This window comes from Vitis vinifera, chromosome 7, assembly GCF_030704535.1.
Source record: "Vitis vinifera cultivar Pinot Noir 40024 chromosome 7, ASM3070453v1".
NCBI classification, from domain to species: domain Eukaryota; kingdom Viridiplantae; phylum Streptophyta; class Magnoliopsida; order Vitales; family Vitaceae; genus Vitis; species Vitis vinifera.
Genome location: NC_081811.1, coordinates 24,379,024 through 24,400,958, shown reverse-complemented (window position 1 = coordinate 24,400,958; position 21,935 = coordinate 24,379,024). Strand labels below are relative to the sequence as shown.

The 21,935-nt window shown below is 34.3% G+C and overlaps 1 protein-coding gene across 7 annotated transcripts in view; it reads right to left on the bottom strand.

Moving 5' to 3' along the window:
- LOC100853474 (rho GTPase-activating protein REN1) overlaps positions 1-21,935 on the bottom strand; it is a 33,310-nt gene that overhangs the window by 4,949 nt on the left and 6,426 nt on the right. For 5 of the 7 annotated variants that reach the window (XM_059738560.1, XM_059738558.1, XM_059738561.1 and 2 more), the window contains exons 6-22: positions 21,101-21,171; positions 20,898-20,976; positions 18,450-18,579; positions 17,746-17,865; positions 16,981-17,058; positions 16,411-16,466; positions 16,201-16,270; positions 14,753-14,837; positions 13,189-13,432; positions 7,803-8,021; positions 7,111-7,437; positions 6,851-6,900; positions 5,585-5,645; positions 5,419-5,502; positions 1,120-1,233; positions 879-1,039; positions 521-590 (exon numbers count right to left, since the gene is read on the bottom strand). In XM_059738560.1, the coding sequence (XP_059594543.1) occupies positions 521-590; positions 879-1,039; positions 1,120-1,233; positions 5,419-5,502; positions 5,585-5,645; positions 6,851-6,900; positions 7,111-7,437; positions 7,803-8,021; positions 13,189-13,432; positions 14,753-14,837; positions 16,201-16,270; positions 16,411-16,466; positions 16,981-17,058; positions 17,746-17,865; positions 18,450-18,579; positions 20,898-20,976; positions 21,101-21,171 (2,019 nt within the window). Of the gene's footprint in view, positions 1-520; positions 591-878; positions 1,040-1,119; positions 1,234-5,418; positions 5,503-5,584; positions 5,646-6,850; positions 6,901-7,110; positions 7,438-7,802; positions 8,022-13,188; positions 13,433-14,752; positions 14,838-16,200; positions 16,271-16,410; positions 16,467-16,980; positions 17,059-17,745; positions 17,866-18,449; positions 18,580-20,897; positions 20,977-21,100; positions 21,172-21,935 lie in introns of those variants that run through there. The other 2 variants (XM_059738557.1, XM_059738562.1) reach the window with 2 other exon arrangements.

Genomic DNA, 21,935 nt, shown 5'->3' with positions numbered 1-21,935 from the left:
GAGAAGAAAGTTGTTTATAGACATAATAACTAAATAAGAAAAGATTCATAATCTCATCTCTTCATTGAAGTTATGGATTTTGATAGGCTAAAATGATGAAGCATAGTGTGTGTTGTATTCCCAAATAGTTGGAGAAAGAAACTATTGAGCGATTGAATTATTAATCAAGGCCAAAAGTCTGAAATCCTATGACTGGGTTCAAATAACTTTTAATTTTTCTGCCACACATGAAAAATAACTTTTCTGCCAAAGCACCTCTACCTTCCACTGATTTGAATGAGTGGTTCCATAAGCCAGATAAATTTATAATTCATAGAGCTCCATCAATGTTCAAAATCTTCACCCCAGTGTTACTTTTTTTCAGCTTCAGAAGATTCCAAAATATTAATTATGTTGCAGGACAAAACTCATTAATCTCTCAATTTCAAAAAATATCTACAGAGAAAATCAAGATTTAAAATTCTGGTCATATCATACCAATGGGAAAACCATGAGAAGGTACAAGACATGAAAAGCATACCTTGCTTCGCATTGAGCTTTCTTTAAGATGGGAAGTAAGTGGAACTCCAGCATCCTTCTGTTTATCATTCCTGTGATAGAACAAGAGATTCAACAAACTAATGCTTAAACAAAACACATCATCTCTACATCTAAACCTGTACCCCTAAACTAAAATCTGTACTTAGGCAGTCTTAAATGTTAATTGGAAAGATAATTAACATACAAGCCAAGAATGTTTATTTGAGTCACACCTTAGTTAAAGAAAAAACATCAAAAACGAAAATATTGATTTTTCTAATAAATGAGAATAAAAGCATCTATTGCAGGCAATGGAGACAATGCAACCATGGAGCAGAGAAGAAAAATAAAAGTCTTACAAAGTTGCAGGATAATGCAGAGGTTGTGAATGTTGACTACATGAACCACATAAAAATCCATTGTTCCATTCAAGTTGTTGACGAATATGCACATGGAGATCTTCAACCTGCTGCTTCAAATCTGCTTCTGCAGGAGGAATTTCCTCAAGATCTGCATTCATCTGTAGGCCAGTTTCAAATTATGAATGTGTTCTACAACCGTCATGCATTCAGTGAATGACTAATTATTTGCTGAACTGACCCTGTCATTGGTAGTGGTTGAGATGGTTAAGTGACCATATGGCAGGTGCAGCCCAGCTTCCAAAGCTTCCCTCCAACCCTTATCTTCTTGCAACTGTTTCTTTAGCCTTGCCACCTGTCATAAAATAACACCTTCTCTTAAAATTAAATTTAGTACAAATTTTTTAACGATGGACAAATCAGTTCAAATATTAAGGAATGTCTAGTTCGTATTCCCCTGTAGAATTTATATACAGGCACTGAATGGAGTGAGGTGGGGTAATTTATACTTGTACATGAAGAGTTGCTTTGAAAAGGTTGTACCTAAAAAATGAAAATTAGAAAAAACCTTAGGTTGGGGATTCATATCATACCAAGTGGAATAGAATAGAAGATCAAAAAGCCCCTGTGAAGGGGGGTAAGATAACAGAAAGGTCGAAAGTTGTCACATGAATCATTTAAGCATAAATATTCAGGGGGCTCAAATTAGGAGGATTTAATATTGATAAACCCCCATAAGGGTTACTGAGATAGGATGTCCTGATAGAATTCAAGTTGGTTGCATAAAGTGGAGAAATTGCTAAATACTCGTTACATGAAATGGAATTTTTTCAGTGAATAGAATCCCCTAAAGAACCAGCTCATCATATGGGAGTAACCACCCCATGCCTCTATCTTTTCTGTTGGAACAGAGTAGTTCTAGAGTTCTTATTGAGTTAGAGTACGATGTTCAAGGGTCTTTTATGTCAGGTATTTTTACACAAGAATAACTGCAGGCTAGCATAAAACTGCAGTTGTTTCATCTCTAACCCTCTTTCCACCAATTCTAATTCCTCACATTCAACAATTATAAAGCAAAAAGCTTTACTATCCTATAAAAAAAAAGCATTGAAAATATTTATTTTTGGCTTACAGATTGAAGTGCCTCAATTCCAGCAACCCAACAAAAGTGCATGATAAGTTGATATCAAGATATTCCAAACATTCTTATATGCATGTGCATAATACAAAGCTCAATGCAAACTTAATATACATGAAAAATAAGCTCCCAAACAATAAACAAAATCAGAAATTCTTAGAGGTCTAGGGCATTTTACTTCAAGGATAATCCACTCTTCACATGCATCCTAATAATTTAAGGTTATCCTCAATTGAAAATATTGAGGACTATCCCAGAAAATACATTGCTATTTCATGCATATGCTTATAATTTCCGATGATTTTATTCATGCTTGTCTAGAGATCTTCGGTTGTTGCTTCATCGATCAAGTTCATATTATGTATTACTTCATACTAGAGATTTAGATGGATAGCCACTAGTAGCCTTTTCATTTATCTCTCCGAACATTTCATGTGATATCCCACATAAGATAAGGGAAAAAGTTTATGACATTATATATATATATATATATATATATATAAGTTCCTATCAACCATGTGGACACATTTTAAAGCCGTGAAGATCCATATGGCCCAGAGTAGACAATATCTATATAGGGAGGAGAGAGTTATAACAAATGGTATCAGAATCGATCTTTAACCCTGATGTGAAAGTTTGTTTGGTCATGTAAGATATTTCTGTGTGTTTGACCACAGAATCCTATGTGTCTGCATAGAGAGTGATTGTGATATCACACATTGATAGGGAAAAAGTTTATATCATTATATATGTATGGACTTCTCTTTACACTGTAGATGCCTTTTAAAGCCATAAGAGTCCTTTAGGTGTGGAGCAAATAATATCTACATGGTTGGAAGTGGGTTGTTACATCTCATTTATCATTTATTCGAGTTTTTATTTTTTTTCTTATAATGTCTTGTGAACTTCTTGTTGAATGAGTAGACTCTTCATTCGTCATTATCATGGAGAGAATTTATTCCCAAAAAATCTAGTTATCTTGTACTTCTCCTAGACATCATGTTAACTCTAATACTAATTGTTTTTTTTTTTTTTGATAACCATGGATGTCCAAGCTAGCTTACGCGCACCTCGACTAATCCCACAGGGCCTTGAAGTTAACAACTGGTAAACCTCCAGTGGCCTTGAAGGGACTCGAATTGGTGACCATTGGGGAGCAAACCCAAGGCTGGACCATCTGAGTTACCCCTCAGGGTTAACTCTAATACCAATTGTTATGCAAAAGCAAGTGAACAAAAATATAAAAGAATGAAAAACAAACTAGAAAGCAATGATAGGACAAGACAAGATTTAATGTGATTTAGCAATGTATCTATGTACATAAGGAGAGGGGAGATCAATTCACAAATTTAAAGGAATAATTACAATCTTAAAGCTATCAATTTTCAAATCCCAATTATATCCAAAAGCACACTCTATAGGTCAAAATTTCTTCCTATATTCTATATTGATTTTATAGGAAAATTCTATATAGGGAAAACTTACTTCTATATGAAAATTTTATAATAGGTTACTTCCTTTATAAGAATTGAAAACTTTCTAACAAAATATTATCCACATAAGACAATATCAAAGGCTTAGAACAATCCTTTTGCAACTTATTCCAAAGAATGAAATTGAAGAACTGAGTAGTCATCCACAGATATTGCTCCTTGCCTATAGTTATAGAGTTTTCATTTCATTAACAGAGAATAATTGTAAGGAAGAAAAGTTTTCCAAACCTTCTTTCTCATCTTCTCCCAATTCGAAATTTTATGCTTTCCATTTTTTTGCTAAGTGAGGCCTAGTGAATCCTACCAAGCTGAGGTTCTTCCTCTTAGCCAAGCTACTAGTTTCACCATTTTGATTTCCGGCACATCTCTGTGATCAAATACTCTATCTAAAGCTAGTAACCAGTCAGTAACACCGTTACCTTTTAGATTTCCCGAGAAATTCTAGAATTTCAATGTTGAATCCAGAATTTCTTCCTTAATGGACACGTGAGAATGGTTCAACTTGCTTTTCAAAGAAACAATTACTGAAACCCTTGCTCTTCTTCATTGAATTCATTATCTTCCTCCTCAGAAATGACCTGATCACAAAGAACAGTTTCTAATAAAATCATATGATAGGTGGGGCTTCTACTTGCCTTTGGAGGTCATTCAATATGGTTACCATCTGCTCTTGATTAGTTTCCAATTTCTGATATGGGAGCAGCACAAAATGTTATGGATGATTTCTCTTCTTTGGCATGGTGCAAATTCTCCACACGGCCAAACAATCTTCAGAGTGGAAAAAAGCCAAGGCTATGATACCAACTGAAGCAAAACCAATGCCCTTTGAACAAAAAATGCAATGAAATCCTAAAATAGGGCTTGTGCAAATAAATTCAGCACTAAAGAAAATATTAATATTAGAGAAAACAATTCTTCTTCCTAGTCAGACTCAAACTCTCCTAATAGGACTCCAAGTAGAAGTACAATTACCTAATTCAAATAAAATTTTAATAATACAACTCAAAGGACTCCTACACTAAAGGCATAAGACTTAATCTGTAGCAAAAGCTGAAATACTACACTAATTGATTGATCTAGCTATTGCTGCTGTGTATGTGGCACTTGTAGTTGTTGATGGGGCATTTGATGCAGCCAACATGACACTTAAGGCCTGCTCCTCAAAGACCTCCATGTCACCTACCCTACCTTAATAGCTTATCGCATGGATGACAGCAATGGTTTCATCATGGTCAATGGCAACACATATGACAAACCATCTTACACAATTCTTTTAATTCATCACGACTTAAGTACTAAGAGATGAATACCATTCAATTATGAAGTCCTTGGTTTCATAGATTTAAATTGCATAATTAATAGGGTGGCTTTCCTCTCAAATGAACTGGCCTCAGCCAATGTTCATGGCAGGGCAATCTCATTATCATACACTAACCTCCTAGGAATTTGGCATCTATTTCAGAGGGTTGCCATCAAGTTCAGACCTGTTGCAAAATAATTTCAAATCATGGTGGATCATGCTTTCAACCATAAAATGACCAAAATTGTCAGGATAAGGCTCACAGGATCCAATCTTATGTTTAAAAAAGATGAGTTCACTCCATGTAGTTCTTCTCAATTTCTCTATATTCTGTTCAAAATCATAGACAATCTTATGCTTGTCCTACTTCCTTTACTAAAATGTGAAAATCAAAGCATACGAACCAGTCCATGTAGCACTTTGGAAGAGTATGAATCAGTCTGAGTTGCAGTTTACTCTAAGGTAGTTTTAAAATAGTTGATATTTTGAATTAGTCAAAACTAAGTCTCAATAATCTGAAATATGTAAGCATCATGACCTGCAAAAATACTAAGCATGCAAAACTTTCCAATAAAAAGCAAAAGAGAAAGTTGATCTTTTGTTATATACATCTTGTTCAAGTGCTGAACGGCACTCCTGCAAAGCCTGCTTTCTTCTTTCCAGACTTGCTTGAAGAATTGCATTCCCTTTTGCCTAGTATGGAAACATATGCATTAGGTTATGATGGAATAAACAAAAGGTATTCTCAGAGAAGGAAACATATGTTGAAAGTTACCTCTTCTGCAACTCTATTTTGCAAGTCAGTTTTCATGTCCTCAAGCCTATAAATTGCAACCCTGTGTACGGATTAACAAAAGAGTTGAGTTTAAAGAGAGTCAAGAAGAAAAGTTTGTCATAAAATGTTCCAACTATCAATAAGTTATGGTTATGTAGCTTAAGTCACAGATTAAAAATAAGGCTCGGTTGTACCATATTAGCTGGTAGTTTTAATCAATAAATTATATGCTATGAAAATAAAATACCCACAGCATATGACAAAAATGAAGTCTCAGAAAAAGCAGGAAATTAGAACTACAAGACAACCTAATTAAGCATCCGCAAAACTGACAAGAAGCATATGTCTGAAACTTATAAAACATCCAACATTTGCACTATCGTAATGAACCTTTTGATCTAGGAATAATAAAGCTTTGCTAAAAATCTGCACCAAATAGTTCTTAATAATAAAACAGCTAAAAGCTGATGACTTAACATTTTAATTTCTATCAGCTTCATCAAAGATGTACCTTAATATTCTCCAGCACAGTGAAAGGTACAAGTAGTATGAGCAGGGTTAAAACTCCAGAATCAGAGTCCATAGGAGGTACTAAAACACTTCAAGTAATCAATTTGTAGAGAGGATTCTACTAACCATGAAAATACAGTACTGATCATAAGGGAAAAAAAAACTACATACCCTATACATCTATCTATGTGAAGAAGCTGAACCAGGGTCAGCCTGGGGTAATCTAAGCAGGCAAAATAAAATAAACATTCTGCTGAAGGATGACAGGGTTAAACCTTACAGTGCATAAATCAGGCCTCAATCCAGCTTGAGTTCAGCTCAATTTAAATTACATCCAAGAAACAATGGTAAGCTGGACATGCGTGTTCCACATATAAGATCGTCATGGTGAAGAACTTTTCTCCCCAATCCTAGTCCAAGGCGGCTTTCAAATGAAAGCAAATGTGCTCCTTTCTAGGGGTTTAATATTTCTAAACCTCACTCTAATGTAAAACCAACCTTCTACACAAATGAGACCACTCTCAGTTATAGAAATCAACCTTCTACAGTCATGGTACTGTTGTCTGTTATATTATTATCACATTAGCATTGGAATAGTAATCCATCTAAGAGATCAGTATGGTTGAATTAGATTACATCGATCTTAGATTAGATGAAAACCAGACATGGAGTTTAGAGTAATTGTATGGGATGCAGGATCGTCCAATGAAGTATATTAGGAATTAGATGAATATAGATCTTGGTCTGAATACTTACTCATCTTCAATTTCATAATCAATTGATTCCAATGAATGGTTCTTTTTTGCCTGGCACCAGACACCAAAAAAAAGTATTGTTAAAATTAATGGAAGATGGAAATTCAAGATGATCATTGGAAAAAGGTAGGTATTTGATTAGGGCCAAAAAATATTTTGGTAACATGCAATCAAAGTAAAGCCAACGAAAGAATAAGCACAAAAGCTCCAAATACATAAACCGCAGAATGAACTTGAGCAAACACAGCAAGGAGTACTCACATGGATATGCCCCCATTTACTGTATTGTTTGACACCTGCCAAAGGATTGTTCGACTTATTTTTAGATTTTTGAAAGCATGAAGATGGACCACAACCAGTTAAATTTGGCACTAAATTTATTTCGCCTGGAACATCTTCTGAGGAATCACATGACATGCAAGCATGCATTTCTGAACAGGTATCACTCTGATCCTGCAGATTATGACTACTCTGTCTGCAACCATGCTGAGAATATGAAGTTTGGGGAGCAGTTAATGGGCCTTGAGTGGTTTCAAAATCTCCCTTAATTTCAGGAGTGACATAATCAGAAGTAGAGTCTTCAGAACCCTGCATCCAAAGCGGTTTGAATATATAGTCCAGAAAAGGATACAATTGAAACAAACACTCAAGATCAAAATCAGCCACATCGCACCTCATAGTTGTATAAAACATTTGCATAACAAGAGAACACAATTAAATTAGGTTTATCCTTAAAAAAATTTATATTCTTTGAACTACTGAAAATATGCAGGACAATGTTTCTCCACATCCAGCAGATACTGCTAATTTTTGCCTATCAAAAAAACAAAAAAAAAAAAGGATACTGCTAACTTCAATTATAATTGACATATGCAAAACTAGGGGATTATCTATATAATATCATGTGTACATGTTAGTATTGGTAATCATGTAAAGAATGCACAAGGACGTACCACACTGTCAGATAATACATCATCATCTCTTCTGCCACTAATTTTGCTACAAGTTCCCCTTGATGTGTCTTCTGCATCCATTTCAGTCTGATGTTTTGCCTCATCATGGTATTCATCATTTTTTAGGATCTCATCATTAGTTGGTTCTTCAATTTCACTGCTACTGTCTTCTGATTCAGAAAGTTCAGAAGAAACAGAACCCGCCTGCAAGTGGTTACCCTTCAATCGACTTGATGGAGTTAGAATGGACCAAACAACAGTAAAAATAGAGTTATAAATGAATCAGTACGTGATTTTTTTTTTTTTTTCATTTTAAATAGAAACAAATGTTTCATTGAAATGAAACTAGTAAGTACAAAGAAGGATAAGAAATCCTTCCCACATTAAACGATCTGCAACTTAAATCTGATAAATAAAAGAGGAAGAATTTTTTCTACTCCAGAAAGCAAGTGTCATACAACCAAAAGGAGATACAATTACAAATCAATACTCGAGGAGGTAGAAAATCCCCTACATTAGAGATCAAGTGCTCAGGGTGATTTTTTGTTTTGGTAGTTTTATGAAGAATGCACATTACTCTATTGAATGCTTTTACAGGAAACAACAATGCAAATGAAGATGCAGAAGAAATTTTCACGAACATAGCCTCCCTATCCTCTCATTTTGCAACAAAGACTGTCCTTTGGTGTCAATCCTGACACAAATTTTACACAAAAATTTTGCATTTGTAATCCTTGCTTTCAAGCATTTAATCTGATTCTGACCCCATATTAGAACTCAAGGTCATCATATTGATGTGGAACATCCTTCCAGAAAAGCCTTCTATCTAAAAAACATACCACTGCTTCTCAATATAATAGGGAGGAGCCTGTTTTTTATAACATTCTCAAAACTTGAACAATGGAATCTGTGAACTTCACTGGCTTCCAATATTTTAATGTGGGCCTAGTACATGCCAGTTACAGTGTTAATGAATATCCACTGAACCAGAAGAAAAAGAAACTTGTCCAACCTGATTATCATGGAAAGTTGGACCAAGTGAATGAATTCAAGAGGCAAACCTTTGCTTTATTTCTACGAGGAAGTATTGCCATTTTTCCTAACATAGAACTTTGCATTCTCCCCTTGAATAGACTTTAAAATGTGTAGATCCAGTAGAGGAACAAGAAGGTGGAGCAAAAATTCTCTAATTTTTTTTACTGTGGTTCGATGGTAGCTGTATTATTTGCCACAGAAGAGGATAGCGGATCAAATCTGCTTATTGAAAACTTTTGTTTCCATTTTTCAGGAGGGCAGCTGTCCCCCTGGGCACTAATTGCTCTGATGGAAGGTTATTGCTTCCAACTCCTCCAAGATGAAACATGAATGGAACCCATCAAGTCAAGGCCCCATTGCAACTCTCTTCTAATTCTTAGAGAAAAAGGAAATCAAGAAAGCAATATGAGAATCTGGTAGCTCCACTATATATATATATATACATTTTTTTGATAGGTACTAGTAGCTCCACTATATGTCGAAAACTTATAGATCCGCTATATGTCGAAAACTTATAGCTCCGCTATATGTCGAAAACTTATAAAAACTAGCGGAGCAGGGTTGGTTTAAGTATATTTTTTTTCTTTTGATAGGTAAATAAGCTTAATATATTAAAGACGCTAGCAAAAAGGCGTAACAAAGTACACACGGAGTATACAGATATGGCCCAGAGGCAAGTAAGAAAAAAGAAGAGAAAGATTCAAACCCACCTTCCCACCAACACCCAACTCCCACAAGGGCTGGGAACCCCCTAGCAAAAACCAAAATAGAGAATAAAACCTTTCCCGGAACAAACAAAGAACCCTTAGTAGAACAAAATTCCCACCAGTGGCCTGTAGAGACCCCTACCGCTAAATCCCCACCCCCCTCCCCAATTTTTTTACTATGGATGGAGCACTATTGCAATTGACTGAGCACTCGAGCCTTTGAATTTCCTTCTCAAGACGCGAAGAGGATATGGATTTTCTCCCTTCCCCGAACACCTTAACCCACAACATTTCTTCACTTCTAGTTTTCTAAGAAGAGAGTTAATTTTATTTTCAAAGCCTAGAATTGGCAACCCCAAACAATTGGAGAACTTGACAAAACCTTTGGGAAGAGATGCAAACTCCTCCCCCTCCGCTACACCTCCCAAACCTGCAACCCTAGGAAGATCCACCTCCTCAGTTCTGGCCTTCGAAATTGATATTCCTTTCACCATCTTCCCTGAATGCTCCAAGGACCCATCTTGCACTCTCAACTTTAAACCGGGGGTCAAAGGACCCAAAAAAGATAGCACAGAAAAAGGGTGGCAGTTTGCTTCCGCCAAAAGAGCAGGGTTGGTTTAAATAAAAAGATAAGAAAGAAAATTATTTTTAAAAAATTCCATATGATCAATCTAAAAGTGGAACCTACATACACCAGACGGCAGGGAGAATGCATTACAAGCATTTAAGGACGTCCATTTAAGAGTCCTTCAAATGAGAGACAAAATATTAAGACAGGATTGTAGGGGGGGAAGTAGGACCTGCATCATTTTTAATGGGAAAGGGAAGAGGGGTATATATTTCCATCAATCATAGAACAAATGAGCCAAAAACTTTAATTTCTAGAATAAAAAATAGTGGTGTAGTGGTTACATTGACCTCATTAGAACTAGTTGTCAAGATGATTCTTGAAATGAAATTTTTGTTAGCCCTACAAAGTTGCCAAAAAGTAGTTAAAAATTGTTACCAACTTTCGATCTCTCACTATACTCCCCTTTTTTCCTACAATCCAATTTCCTCATATTCAACTAGATACTTCAACATTTTCAAAAATAGTAGCCGCCTTCTAATAAAGTAGTGCACACACTTTTTATTCATGAACTCACCAGAAGAAAACTAAGAGATGGCATGTTCCACTTCTTAAGTTATAATGTTCATGGCTATGTATAATAAAACTCAACATGAGAATTTAAGGGTTCACAACTCTCCTATCCCACTTCACTGAAATCACAACCTAAACTCCGACTTACAAAAACTCTCACCTAAACTTGCTTTACCCACACAAACATATGACTAGATTAGAGGGTGTTTGTATCTTTTGTAAAAAGAATCAATGGATATTATAGATTGTTCCCCAAATTCATAAATAAATCAAATTTACTATTTTGTTTATGATTTTATTGTTTAAGAAAATTTGTACATACAAATTTCTAGCATGTTTAGTGGATTTTTCTTAGTAATAGGCTCAAAATGGATAAGAAATGGTGTTCATGTTTGCAGACCATCAAATCCCATTGCCCTTAATAAACCAATGGTAAGTACTTGCCAAAATGGGATGGACCCTATGTCATACAAAAAGTCCATATCAATGTCACCTACAAAATTGTTGCTGAAGATGGCTTGAGAAGTGAACCGATCACTAGAAAATTTTTGAAGTGTTATTATACTTGAAGACTTGTTATTGCTCCTTAAAACACAAGCCTAAACTGTGCAAATGCTCTTAGTCCACAAGAGCTTAAAACGTGAATGAGCAAAAAAAAATTGGGATCTTTGTAAGGCAAACTTACACAGCCAGCAAGATAAAAATGCAGCTGAGTAAACCTCTTCCACAAGAAAATCTTCAGTTCCCAGATCAACAAAAGGTGCAATCTCCTTTTGGGTTCTTTGTAAAGGCTTACCAATCAATCTAGTAGGATTACAAGTAATTGTTGGAGCTTTTGCTCTCTTTTTTATTAGCCTTCAAATGAGATTCAAAAAGATTTTTTTTCTTAATTTAAGCTATTGGGACAACGAACATTGTGCAATTTAGGCTCGTGGAATAATAAGTTTTCAAGCATAATAGCATTTCATATTATCTCTTAGTTTTCTAAAGATTATTGTTTTATAGTGATAATTATCTTTATTTTAATTATCACAAATCAGTTAATTATAATAATTATATATATATATATATATTAATTATCAAAATTAATTAATTTATTATTGTCAAATTTAATTTAGTACAATAAGTCAGCATGAAAGTCACAGCAAGTTACAATTGTCAAATCACATTTGTAAATACACAGCTATTATAGCTATAAATCACAACAATATGAAATTGTGTAAATATATTAGGGGGGAATTATGTAAATATGTACTATTTATAAAATATGGATAGACAAAGAATCCAAAAAAGTTATTTTCATTCTCATTTCATGCACTGGAATGGTGTCTACCTCACATTACCTGAAAATGCCCTTAAATGTGCATATGAGTTGCCACCCAAACCAAGCCAACTCACGTGAGGATGGTACATCATGCAACCAACAAAGGTACTTTAAGCTCAAAAAAGTGTTACTTTAAAACCAAAACAGTGTTACTTTAAGATCAAAAAACATGTAAAGGCATTTTCGGGTAATGTGAAGTAGATACTATTCCAATGCATGAAATGAGAATTATTTTCCCCAAAATACACTTTCCATGAAAATGATTTTTTTGGGTTCTCTTTTTATCCATATTTTGTAAATAGTGCATGTTTACACAATTCTCCCAATATATCATTTTGTATAGTTGGCTATCCTAAAAGAGCCTTGTGTACCCTGTATAAATACCATAGAGATATATGAAAAAATCATTCAGCAATTTATCAAGTCAATACTATTTTTCTTTCTTGTGGGACCCCTGTGACACATGTCATCATCTTACTGTGTGATCCTATGTATCATTTTTTTGACATTTGACATCATTTTATTTGAAGCCATTAATGCCACATGGCTTCTTTTTCTTTGTCACATGATCAATTCTCATTTGATTATTTAAGGCATGTGTCCTATTAGCTATTCATTGACACATGACAATTAGTGAATGGGCACCATCTACACCTTGCTTATGCCCAACATCGGTAGCTGCAATCATAACTTTATACTTGTCTTCACCCGATGCCTCATATAAATAAGAGAGTGTTCTTTGGAGGTAATTTCTTGTCAAAAAAAAAGCCTCACCTTTCTGGATTTGGAAAATAGCTATTTCTGAACTTTTATTTACTTATTGAAATTATTAATCTTGGAGGAAGATATGAACTTCATTATCTTCCACAAAGGAAGACTCCACTAAGCATCACAAGTCTTCCGATACAGTTCTTTCTATTAACTTAAACAATGCATTATTAAACATAAGAAAGGGTAAAGGCAAATAAGGGGGCTCCCTACAAGAAGATCATACTAAACTACAGCTAGAACATCTAGAATTAACTTCATACCAACATTATCATAAGCAGTTTCGTTTCTCTTACACTGAAAAGCATGACAATAAGTACATGGATTTAAGGAGGAAAGAAATAACCTCATTGCTTATAGGTAGTAGAAAATGATTTTTATTTTTTTTTTCCTTACAAGGATAGAACTTACCTCAAATATACTGCAAAACTCCTCTAGTAAAGTTATAACAATAGCTTGAGCATGGTTAGCTGCAGCAGCAGCTTTCAAAAGTTGAAGAGACCCATTACCACTTAAATCAAAACCATTTTCAATCTCACAATTGCCAGCCACCAGGGGACGAAGAATTAAAGGTGCCATGCAAGCTGCCACAGCTGATAAACTCATCCGGTTCTCGGATTTGTGAGATGCCACAGCTTGCATCACCAAAAGAATTCTGGATTCGGAAGGAAGAAAAAGACAAATTAGTACATGGAAACCTTATCGAATAATGCAACAATTGTAAGAGTACATGAGGCATTTTTCTTTCTTTCTCTCTTTTTTTCTCTTTTGTAGCAATGTGTTTAAAATGAACAATACCAATGTTTGATCTTCAAAGTAAGCTAAGATTACATTAATAAAGGAAAGCAATGTACAAGATTGAGAGTAAGTGTTAATCACCTAATAAATGAAAACCAAAAAGACCAACACAAGAAGTCAGGAACAGAACTTCATGCTGAAATGTGATTAGATATCTAAGCACATTGGATAGGACTTAATTGAGTGAGAGCTACTGACGTGGTAGATTCCAAACAATATGGGTGAAACCATCAAGAAGAATTTGTTTGTGAAGTTGGATTATCATGTTGGACCCACAGAATTTGGATTTTGATCATTTCAGGCTGATATGTTCCTACATGATTCCATATTTGAACTTCATGGATGGGAATTTAGGAACCAAAAAGATCAGTCCCTCCCTTGGATTGAACCTATCAAGTCAGGTTGCATATTTTTTCAATCTGGCATAGCAACATGATGGGTTCAAGAATAAGTATCCCATCTGTAGTAGGACTTTACTTTTGAAGAGCCTAACAAATTGGTTTACAAGTTGGTGGGAAATAATTCATTTTTTAAAAACTCTTACATGGGGGGTTTACCTGTAGGCAAGCCAAAGCAAATGTGGAAGCAAGTGAGCTGGTAAAATGCAAATATATAAAAATTTGAGGGTTGAAACAGAAATAAAATAAAGAGGAAGTTACTCCTAGAGTCCCATTGTTTTTTCTTTCTCCCTTTTTGCTCTTCCCAAAACCCCTTGTACTTCCCCTGATGAGCTTGGAATAAGATGGGCATCATATAAAATATGGGAAGTTTCATATCAGTCATAGAAGTTCAAAAGCATGCTAAACAGCTTTACTTGAAAAATATGACTTCCATCTCTATACCATTTGATTTCTTAAAAAACTGTCAAGATAGCATCAAAATTGATTCAATCTACCGGAGCCTATCAAAAAGAGATTATTAAAGTGAGTTCGATTTTTTTATTTTTTTTTTTGAGTCAAAACATGTATTGTGGAACATCATTGGACAATAGATAGTACACTGTCCATCAGTTACAGGCTCAGTAAAAAGGCAAAGAAGAAAAAGGAAAAAAATAAAGAAAAACCATAACATTGAATTCAACTTGACACAACTATTAGATTTTAATATTCTTTTTAAATAAATCAGTATAATTTTGATATGAAACTGAAAACATAACGATGACAACAAGACATACTACCTCTTTAACAATCGACAGTTTGGTTCTGGAAATGTTTCATATAATGCTCTACGAATGGCATTCACTCTAACTCCACGTTCAGTACCTATCAGCATTGTGTAAGAAATAAACAAAACAATCAAGAACAGTGACATAACAGGGAAACCCAATACAATTATTTCAAGAATCTTTAAAGATATATCATAAACACATAGCTGGAGCATAGAAAATAAAACAGATCCTTTATGAGACCCACATGTCCCATATAACAGAGGTAGTATGATTATATAACCTAGGATTTTTCCTTATATATCATCCTTAGAAAATCCAACCCATTTTCTTCTCAACCTAACAACTGAAGCATCCATTCTGCAAGGCCATCATAAAAGTATATATGAAATGCTGCCTAGCATGAAAAAGAAGAAAGTATGGATAACATGTTGCAAAAGTTCGAAGATCAGGATTAAACACCATCCAGGCTGATACTTATTTTTGGTCCTGTAAGTCATGGTTGGATCTGTTATTCTATTTAGTTGGCTTTCGGTTTGTGATTCGAAAGGGGTGGATAACGTTTGAGAGAGTTTGATGTTGGTTTTTGAGATATTTTGTACATACTTTTATCAGTTTTTCTCCTTATACAGTGGAGTATACTCTTACTTTGATCAGGTTTTGTACTTTGTGGGAAGGACCTCTCATCATTTTCTTCAACTTTATTATTATCAATATATACTCTGTTTCTGAAAAAAAAGGTCATGGTTGGATCTGCTCAGCATTGGTTCCAAGCCTGTACACATGACACATCAAAATCATATTCTCAAGGAGCATCACTATTGAATAGCAAACATGTTCTCTAGAATATAACAACGATAGACCATTAAGCTTCTTTAAACTTCTCAGTTGAAGTACTGTTAGAATGTCGACCAAATGGAAACCAACAAATTAATTTGATTATTTGTTGATTCGCATTGAATGGTTCAAGCAATAGAACAAGCTTCTCTAAAAAGCCTTATCAGTCCCTTTAACAGTGAAATTTGTTGTTGCTTCATCACTATTAGAGAAAGACATGATGGTCTTTAAACAGAGGAAATGCCCTAGATAGAGATGAATGGCAAAAAAGAATTTGATATTAGCCAAAGTCAATAGCTTAGAGAAAGGATTTTTTTTTTGTATTTTAATTTCTTTTTTTCTTTTAAGAAAGGTAACCTAATATACTTAGAGAAACTTTAATGATGTTATTAAGAATAACCTTGTCCAGTTTAATTTTTGCAATATATGGTCCAATTTATCTTCACCCAGTGGTTAGTGTTAAAGGTTTTACAAAACGGAACTAGAATTGACAGATAACTCAACCTTCCAACTTAGTATGTTGTAGCTCCCCAATGTTTAACATAACAAGTGCTATGAAACCTTGGAATGCATTTTGACATTAGATGAGGAAAACGAACACAAGAATTTAGAATAAGACTTACGACATGCTTTTAATAGAGCACTGCAACAAGATGCAGGCACAAGTGATGATGGTAACTCCCGAAGGACATGCTGAAACATTACAGCAAGGAAAGAGTCAATCAGGAAATGAAGACATCTTAATAAAGTATCTGATTCTAGAATTGTATACCCCCAAATGGAAGTGCAATGGAGTGTAAAAGAAATGATCCGTTTGTTATCATGTGATACACCTTGATACAATCAGCAACAACATGGGGGTCCTCATCTGGAGAAAATTCATTATTACCTGGATTTTACATCATAAACAATCATGACATTAGGGTAGTAAATGAAAAACATTTAGGGAGATTTACTTAATGAAAATGAGCAATGTTTCTTTATCTTTTTGAAAATGGAAAAAAAGATAAAAATGAAACCAAAAACATATTTTGTAGTGCATTTTTAAGAACAGTTTTCAAACACATTTTCAAAAATGGGTAATTTTCTGCAAATGCAAAATATTGTTTTTCAGTTTGAGCATTTTGACAATAGAGAAAGAACCAAAACCAACAGGGTTTTGAAAATTTTCATGGTTTTTTTCAGAAAAACCCTTTTCATTTCCACTACCAAATAAACCCTTAGAATTTGTTTTTGAGAAACCGCCAAACAAAATTTTCTTCTCTTTCACAAAATAAAAAAAATGGTGACATGATTGGGGGTTAAAACACTTAAGAAAGATCATAATCACCAAAAGCCCAATACCTGTACATAATAGAAAAACTGGAATTATTGAAATTCTGAGTGAGTCAAAGTAAACAAACCCTGCTCATATTCCCGAACTCGGCGTGCAACATCATCTACTGAAGCAGATTGTCGAAAGATACCTTCTACTTTGACTCCTGCCAATGAATATCAAAATGCTCGAACTCAGAAATATCAAAGGTAAAAGAAGTTTTTTTAAGTGCTAAATATTTTTGCATTGAAAGTGGAAAAATATTAGTTCCTCACATTGATCATGCACTAGTTAAGATTATCAGGCCAACAAGGTTAAATGTCAAATACAGTAACATTCACCAGGTTGCAGGAAAGTTGTTTATTCCATTTCTATTTATCACTGTTAAAACATATCTCTTTGATACATTGTCTCTCTGCTGGTTTTCTCCTTGCATCGCTAAAGTTGCATCTTGCAATGCAGTACAGAAACTAAAGTTTTGACCACATCATGGAGATTCATACTGAATTGCAGTTTACAAAAAAAGAAATTGGCTTACAAGAATAATGCATGGCAGAATTATCCTTTTATACTACAAAAAATTGAATCCATCTCCAACAATAATTTCAGAATGAATTCACCTCATGAGAGGGGATAGCATCTACTTTATCATGTTCCTATACTGGCATAGTGACTTATAGACATCCAAAAAAGTTCAAAAACCAAAAAGAAAATCAAGGATGAAAATGAAAAAGCATTTAGAAGCATTTAATAAGGTATATGCTGGAATAACTAACCCATTCAATTGAACCACAAAGCAACAAGATTACAGCCTCAAGTACTAAGGAGCTGCCACAAAGTGAGAGATTCTCACCATATTGTTCTAGAAACCTGAGGGCTTTCTCCAAGAAAGATGGAGCTCCGTTAACATCTTCCAAAGCAAGTAAAATTGGCCTACCAACCACCAAGGACTTTACAGGATGTTTACTCCTCACTAGAACAGAAATACAGAAAATTAATCATCCCAATGAAACACCCAAGCAAACAGATCAGTTTGGAAAACCACAAATGATCAATATCAAGTGACACACACAAACAGAACATACATTATAAACCAAATTCTATCCTTAGCAACAAATTTCATTTATGTAATATTGTCTCTTACAAGAGGTACTGAAAAGCAGCCCTAGGAGAAAAAGAAAAATATTCAAAACAATGAAGCAGTGGAGATAGAATGAGGCATAATATAAACAAGACTGCCAAGACTTCTGATGTTAGGTTAGTTATAGCTTATTTATGGCAACTCTTCATCCTGATTTTGTAACCCTCGATACACATTGACTGATAATCTTCAACATTTCTAAACAGGAACTCTTAGTTGCTTGATACGTTGAATGATGGGATAACAAAAACAGAAAAAAGAACTTCTCAGTGGAGCACCTAACAAGACATGTTTTTCAGAACAAGTATGTTCCAAGCAAGAAGCTCAGCCATGAGAAAAATCACAGAAGCCCAGGAAATACAAGTCAATTTTAAAAATATGTAAAGCATGAATACAGAATACACAGTTCTAAGCACCATCAATTCCATCTGTCGGTTCATTCCTGAAGATGCTATTGTGTCCCATTACAAGAGCTACATTAGGTGCCTGTGCCAAAGCATCCTCAAGTGCATCCTTCCACTCATTAAGGTCTTCTAAAGTTTCAGCCTGTCATCTCAAAAGAAAAACATAATAATTAATGACAGCTTAAGCGACCACTGCTTCAATCATCAGATGAGAATTATTATTATAGCTCAGCTAAAGAGAAAAATCCCTACACTTTTTTGACAGGACATGCATCTTCTTTTTTTTCTCTTACCAGAATACATCTTATTTTTCCCCAAAGACCATTCCTATTCTTACTTTTCCTTGAGGTTTTTTCTGATGTGGCAACCACATATCCATGGCCTTGACATGTGAGATGTTTGCTAGGAAACTCCTAATTACAAAAATCATAAAAATAACACACATTATATTTGCTTAAACTTCATGATTTTTTAGTATATGTGCACACATATATAGCTTTCCCACATTAGATATGGTGGGAAATACTTCCCTTTTTAGGAACACAGTGTGGTGATCAAACTTCAGATTGATTTAATGGGATGACCCTAGTATTCTTTCTATTCACCTTAAATCCTTATTTCCTAATATTTAGGGCCCAACACCAACCTATAAATGGTATAAATTTTTGGACAAAATCCTTTAGTTTGATATGAGGATATAAAGACACAAAATTAATAATAATAAACTAAAATAAAATTGACATGCTAGAATAATGGTGTTTTTTGGGACTAATCAAATAGAATGACATTTGGTGTCACATTTGAAATTTATAGTTAGAGACTATCCCAATGCATTATTCACATGCCAATAATTCATCAACAATGAGTTGGGGATACTAAAGTGGAAGAGCAGCAAGACCAGCAAGGATCAAGCTAGAAATAAAACACAAATTAAGTCAATAATTGTTCTTTTAAGGCTGTAAATGAGTAGGGCAACCTGAGATTAGGTGAGTATTGGAATCTTCAAGATTATCATTAAAGATAGGGTAGCTTCAAGCACAATGAGTCAAACGAGGATGTCTTCAAGCTCTTAAAGTCAAGCTGGGATGTCTTCAAGCTCACTCTATTAAACTAGGTTGTCTTCAAAGTTGGTTCCATAATCATCAAACAAATTTAGGCACAAAATGAAATGGAACACTTTTTTTGATAGAGCAGAAAAGATTTTATTGAAAAATTGCCTAAAAAAGAGAGGGTAGGTGCAATCCAATTCCACCAAAAGTATACAAAGAGAGACAAAAGACAAAAGAAGAGACCAAACAAACATCCTTCTAAAAGGACTCCATCCAGTTAATGAAATCTAGCAAGGAACAATTATAACCGCCTAAAGACTTTCAAGACCAAAGCAAAAACAAATGAGAGCCTCCTTAAGCAATTGACCTAAATTTTCCAAGGCTTTGAAAGTCCTATCACTCCTGCCAAATGACCTTGTTAAACTACCAACTTTTCTAAAAACTTGAAGTTGATTGAATTTGGTTTATGTGGGGGCAATGATGATTTATGTCTACATCCCAATGAAATGGGTAGCTATTGATTGCTTCATGATATATCATTAGATTAGATTTGGTTTTGCTCACCAATTAGAGGAATGAATAAGGCTAATTACACTTTGTAAGTCCCACTATGATAGGTGTCATCTCTAAAACGCCAAAAGTTCTATATTTGTATGTAGAAACTACTTATTGAATTATTTATTTGAAAGTACTTCTAGTCATGCTTTGATTTCTTATATGACATAACATTTAGAAATTATAAGCTATGCAGAAGAATCCTTTTACGTGTTCAATTATAGCTCTATTTAAAAAGCATATGTTTTTTTCATATTTTACTTCTACAAAAATACACACTTGATCTATACATGTATTATATCCCATTGGGATTTCGAGGTCGTTTTCTTCCATTAACCATATTTCAAGTATTTCAAATTTCAACCAAGAGTGTCTTGGATTAGGCTTGATGTTGATCAGTTTTTTTGTATCATCAATAAGTCTTAAACTACTTACACTTTAAGATTTGTTCCTTTATTTAGAAGTTAATTTAGTAAAACTCTAATTATTATTCTAATGTGATTGAAACTAGACAATTTAAATTATTAGCTACACCATGTTCTATTTTGGTGCCACTCACAAGATGAACCTTCTGAGTTGATGTGTGATCATAGAATTATGCCTAGACAAGATATGTAATTTCCTAGAATATAATACCAATTGTCTAAACAACCCTATGTAATCTCAATAATTCATCATCAATGAATATCAGTTTTCACCACATTTATACTTCCAATCTCCTGTCTACTGCTCTCTTTAGCTATCATATACAAAATCATATAACATGAAAACGTTGAGTCGAAAGTCACAATTAGAATAAGGGAAAATTAGAGAATTTCACTTAAATGAAATTTTGAGAGAGAGAGAGAGAGATTACCTTGAGTGTGAAAGCCCGTCCATCACCACCATCAGGAAAGAGCACAGTCAATAGTTTTTTATCTGCTTTCATAACCACACTATAGAATTGCACAACAGAGATATCAACAGTTGAGTACAAAATTAACATGTTTTGTATTCAACATGATTACGATATTGCCTTAAAAACTCTGAGTAGAAAACAAAATTCAAGGAGGAACTAACCTGCCTGAATTGTTAAGGTCAATGCCACCAAGGGTCAGATTCACCTCTCCCCCTTTCTGAGGAACAATGCTCTGCAGAGTACAATAGTCAGTGCTCCCTCCCCTAACTTCCACAATTTAACAAGCATGGACAAATGGAAAACAAGAAAATCATGATATGTAAAAATATCTACCAGATTTGTTAACTTAAGAGATAGAAAGTGCAAGCTAACATCTGGAATAGACATGTCTAACAGAATTTGAGGTGATGAAGTGCTTAATTCCAATGGATATGAATAACATATCTAACAGAATTCAAGGCTTCTTTGAGGAAGAATCTATGCTACTTACCCCAGAATTCAGGGCTCCCTGAGCTGTAGGTTTTGGTCCTAATCCATTTCTTTCTTTACCTATTTCTTTTTGGGTTGTTCAATCTCTCTTTTAGTGATAGCAGGCACCTCATCCTTCTTTTTTGTATTCTTCTTTGGTTCTCAAAGAAATAGAATATTCGTTTCTAATTAAAAAAAAAAGTAAAGTACCTATTGTATCAATTGAGTCTTGAGTCCTACGAATATAATCTTCCTTACTATTTTTTTATAGACCACTATTTTCCTTCCAATTCAACCACAAACATGAAAGAAGTTCGCAAAAATCTCTCCATGTAAGTATTATTCAACTACCTTAATCAACTCTAGTAGTGTGATGATAATATTCGACTATCACTGCCAAATGAACATTTGAACTAAATGAGTTGCATTTAAAATTTAAAATGACTTGTAAGCATTATTCCTTTTTAGTAGCATAAAAACTTGTATCCTCTCTTACATGGTTAAATTGATAAAAAAGTTTAGCATTGC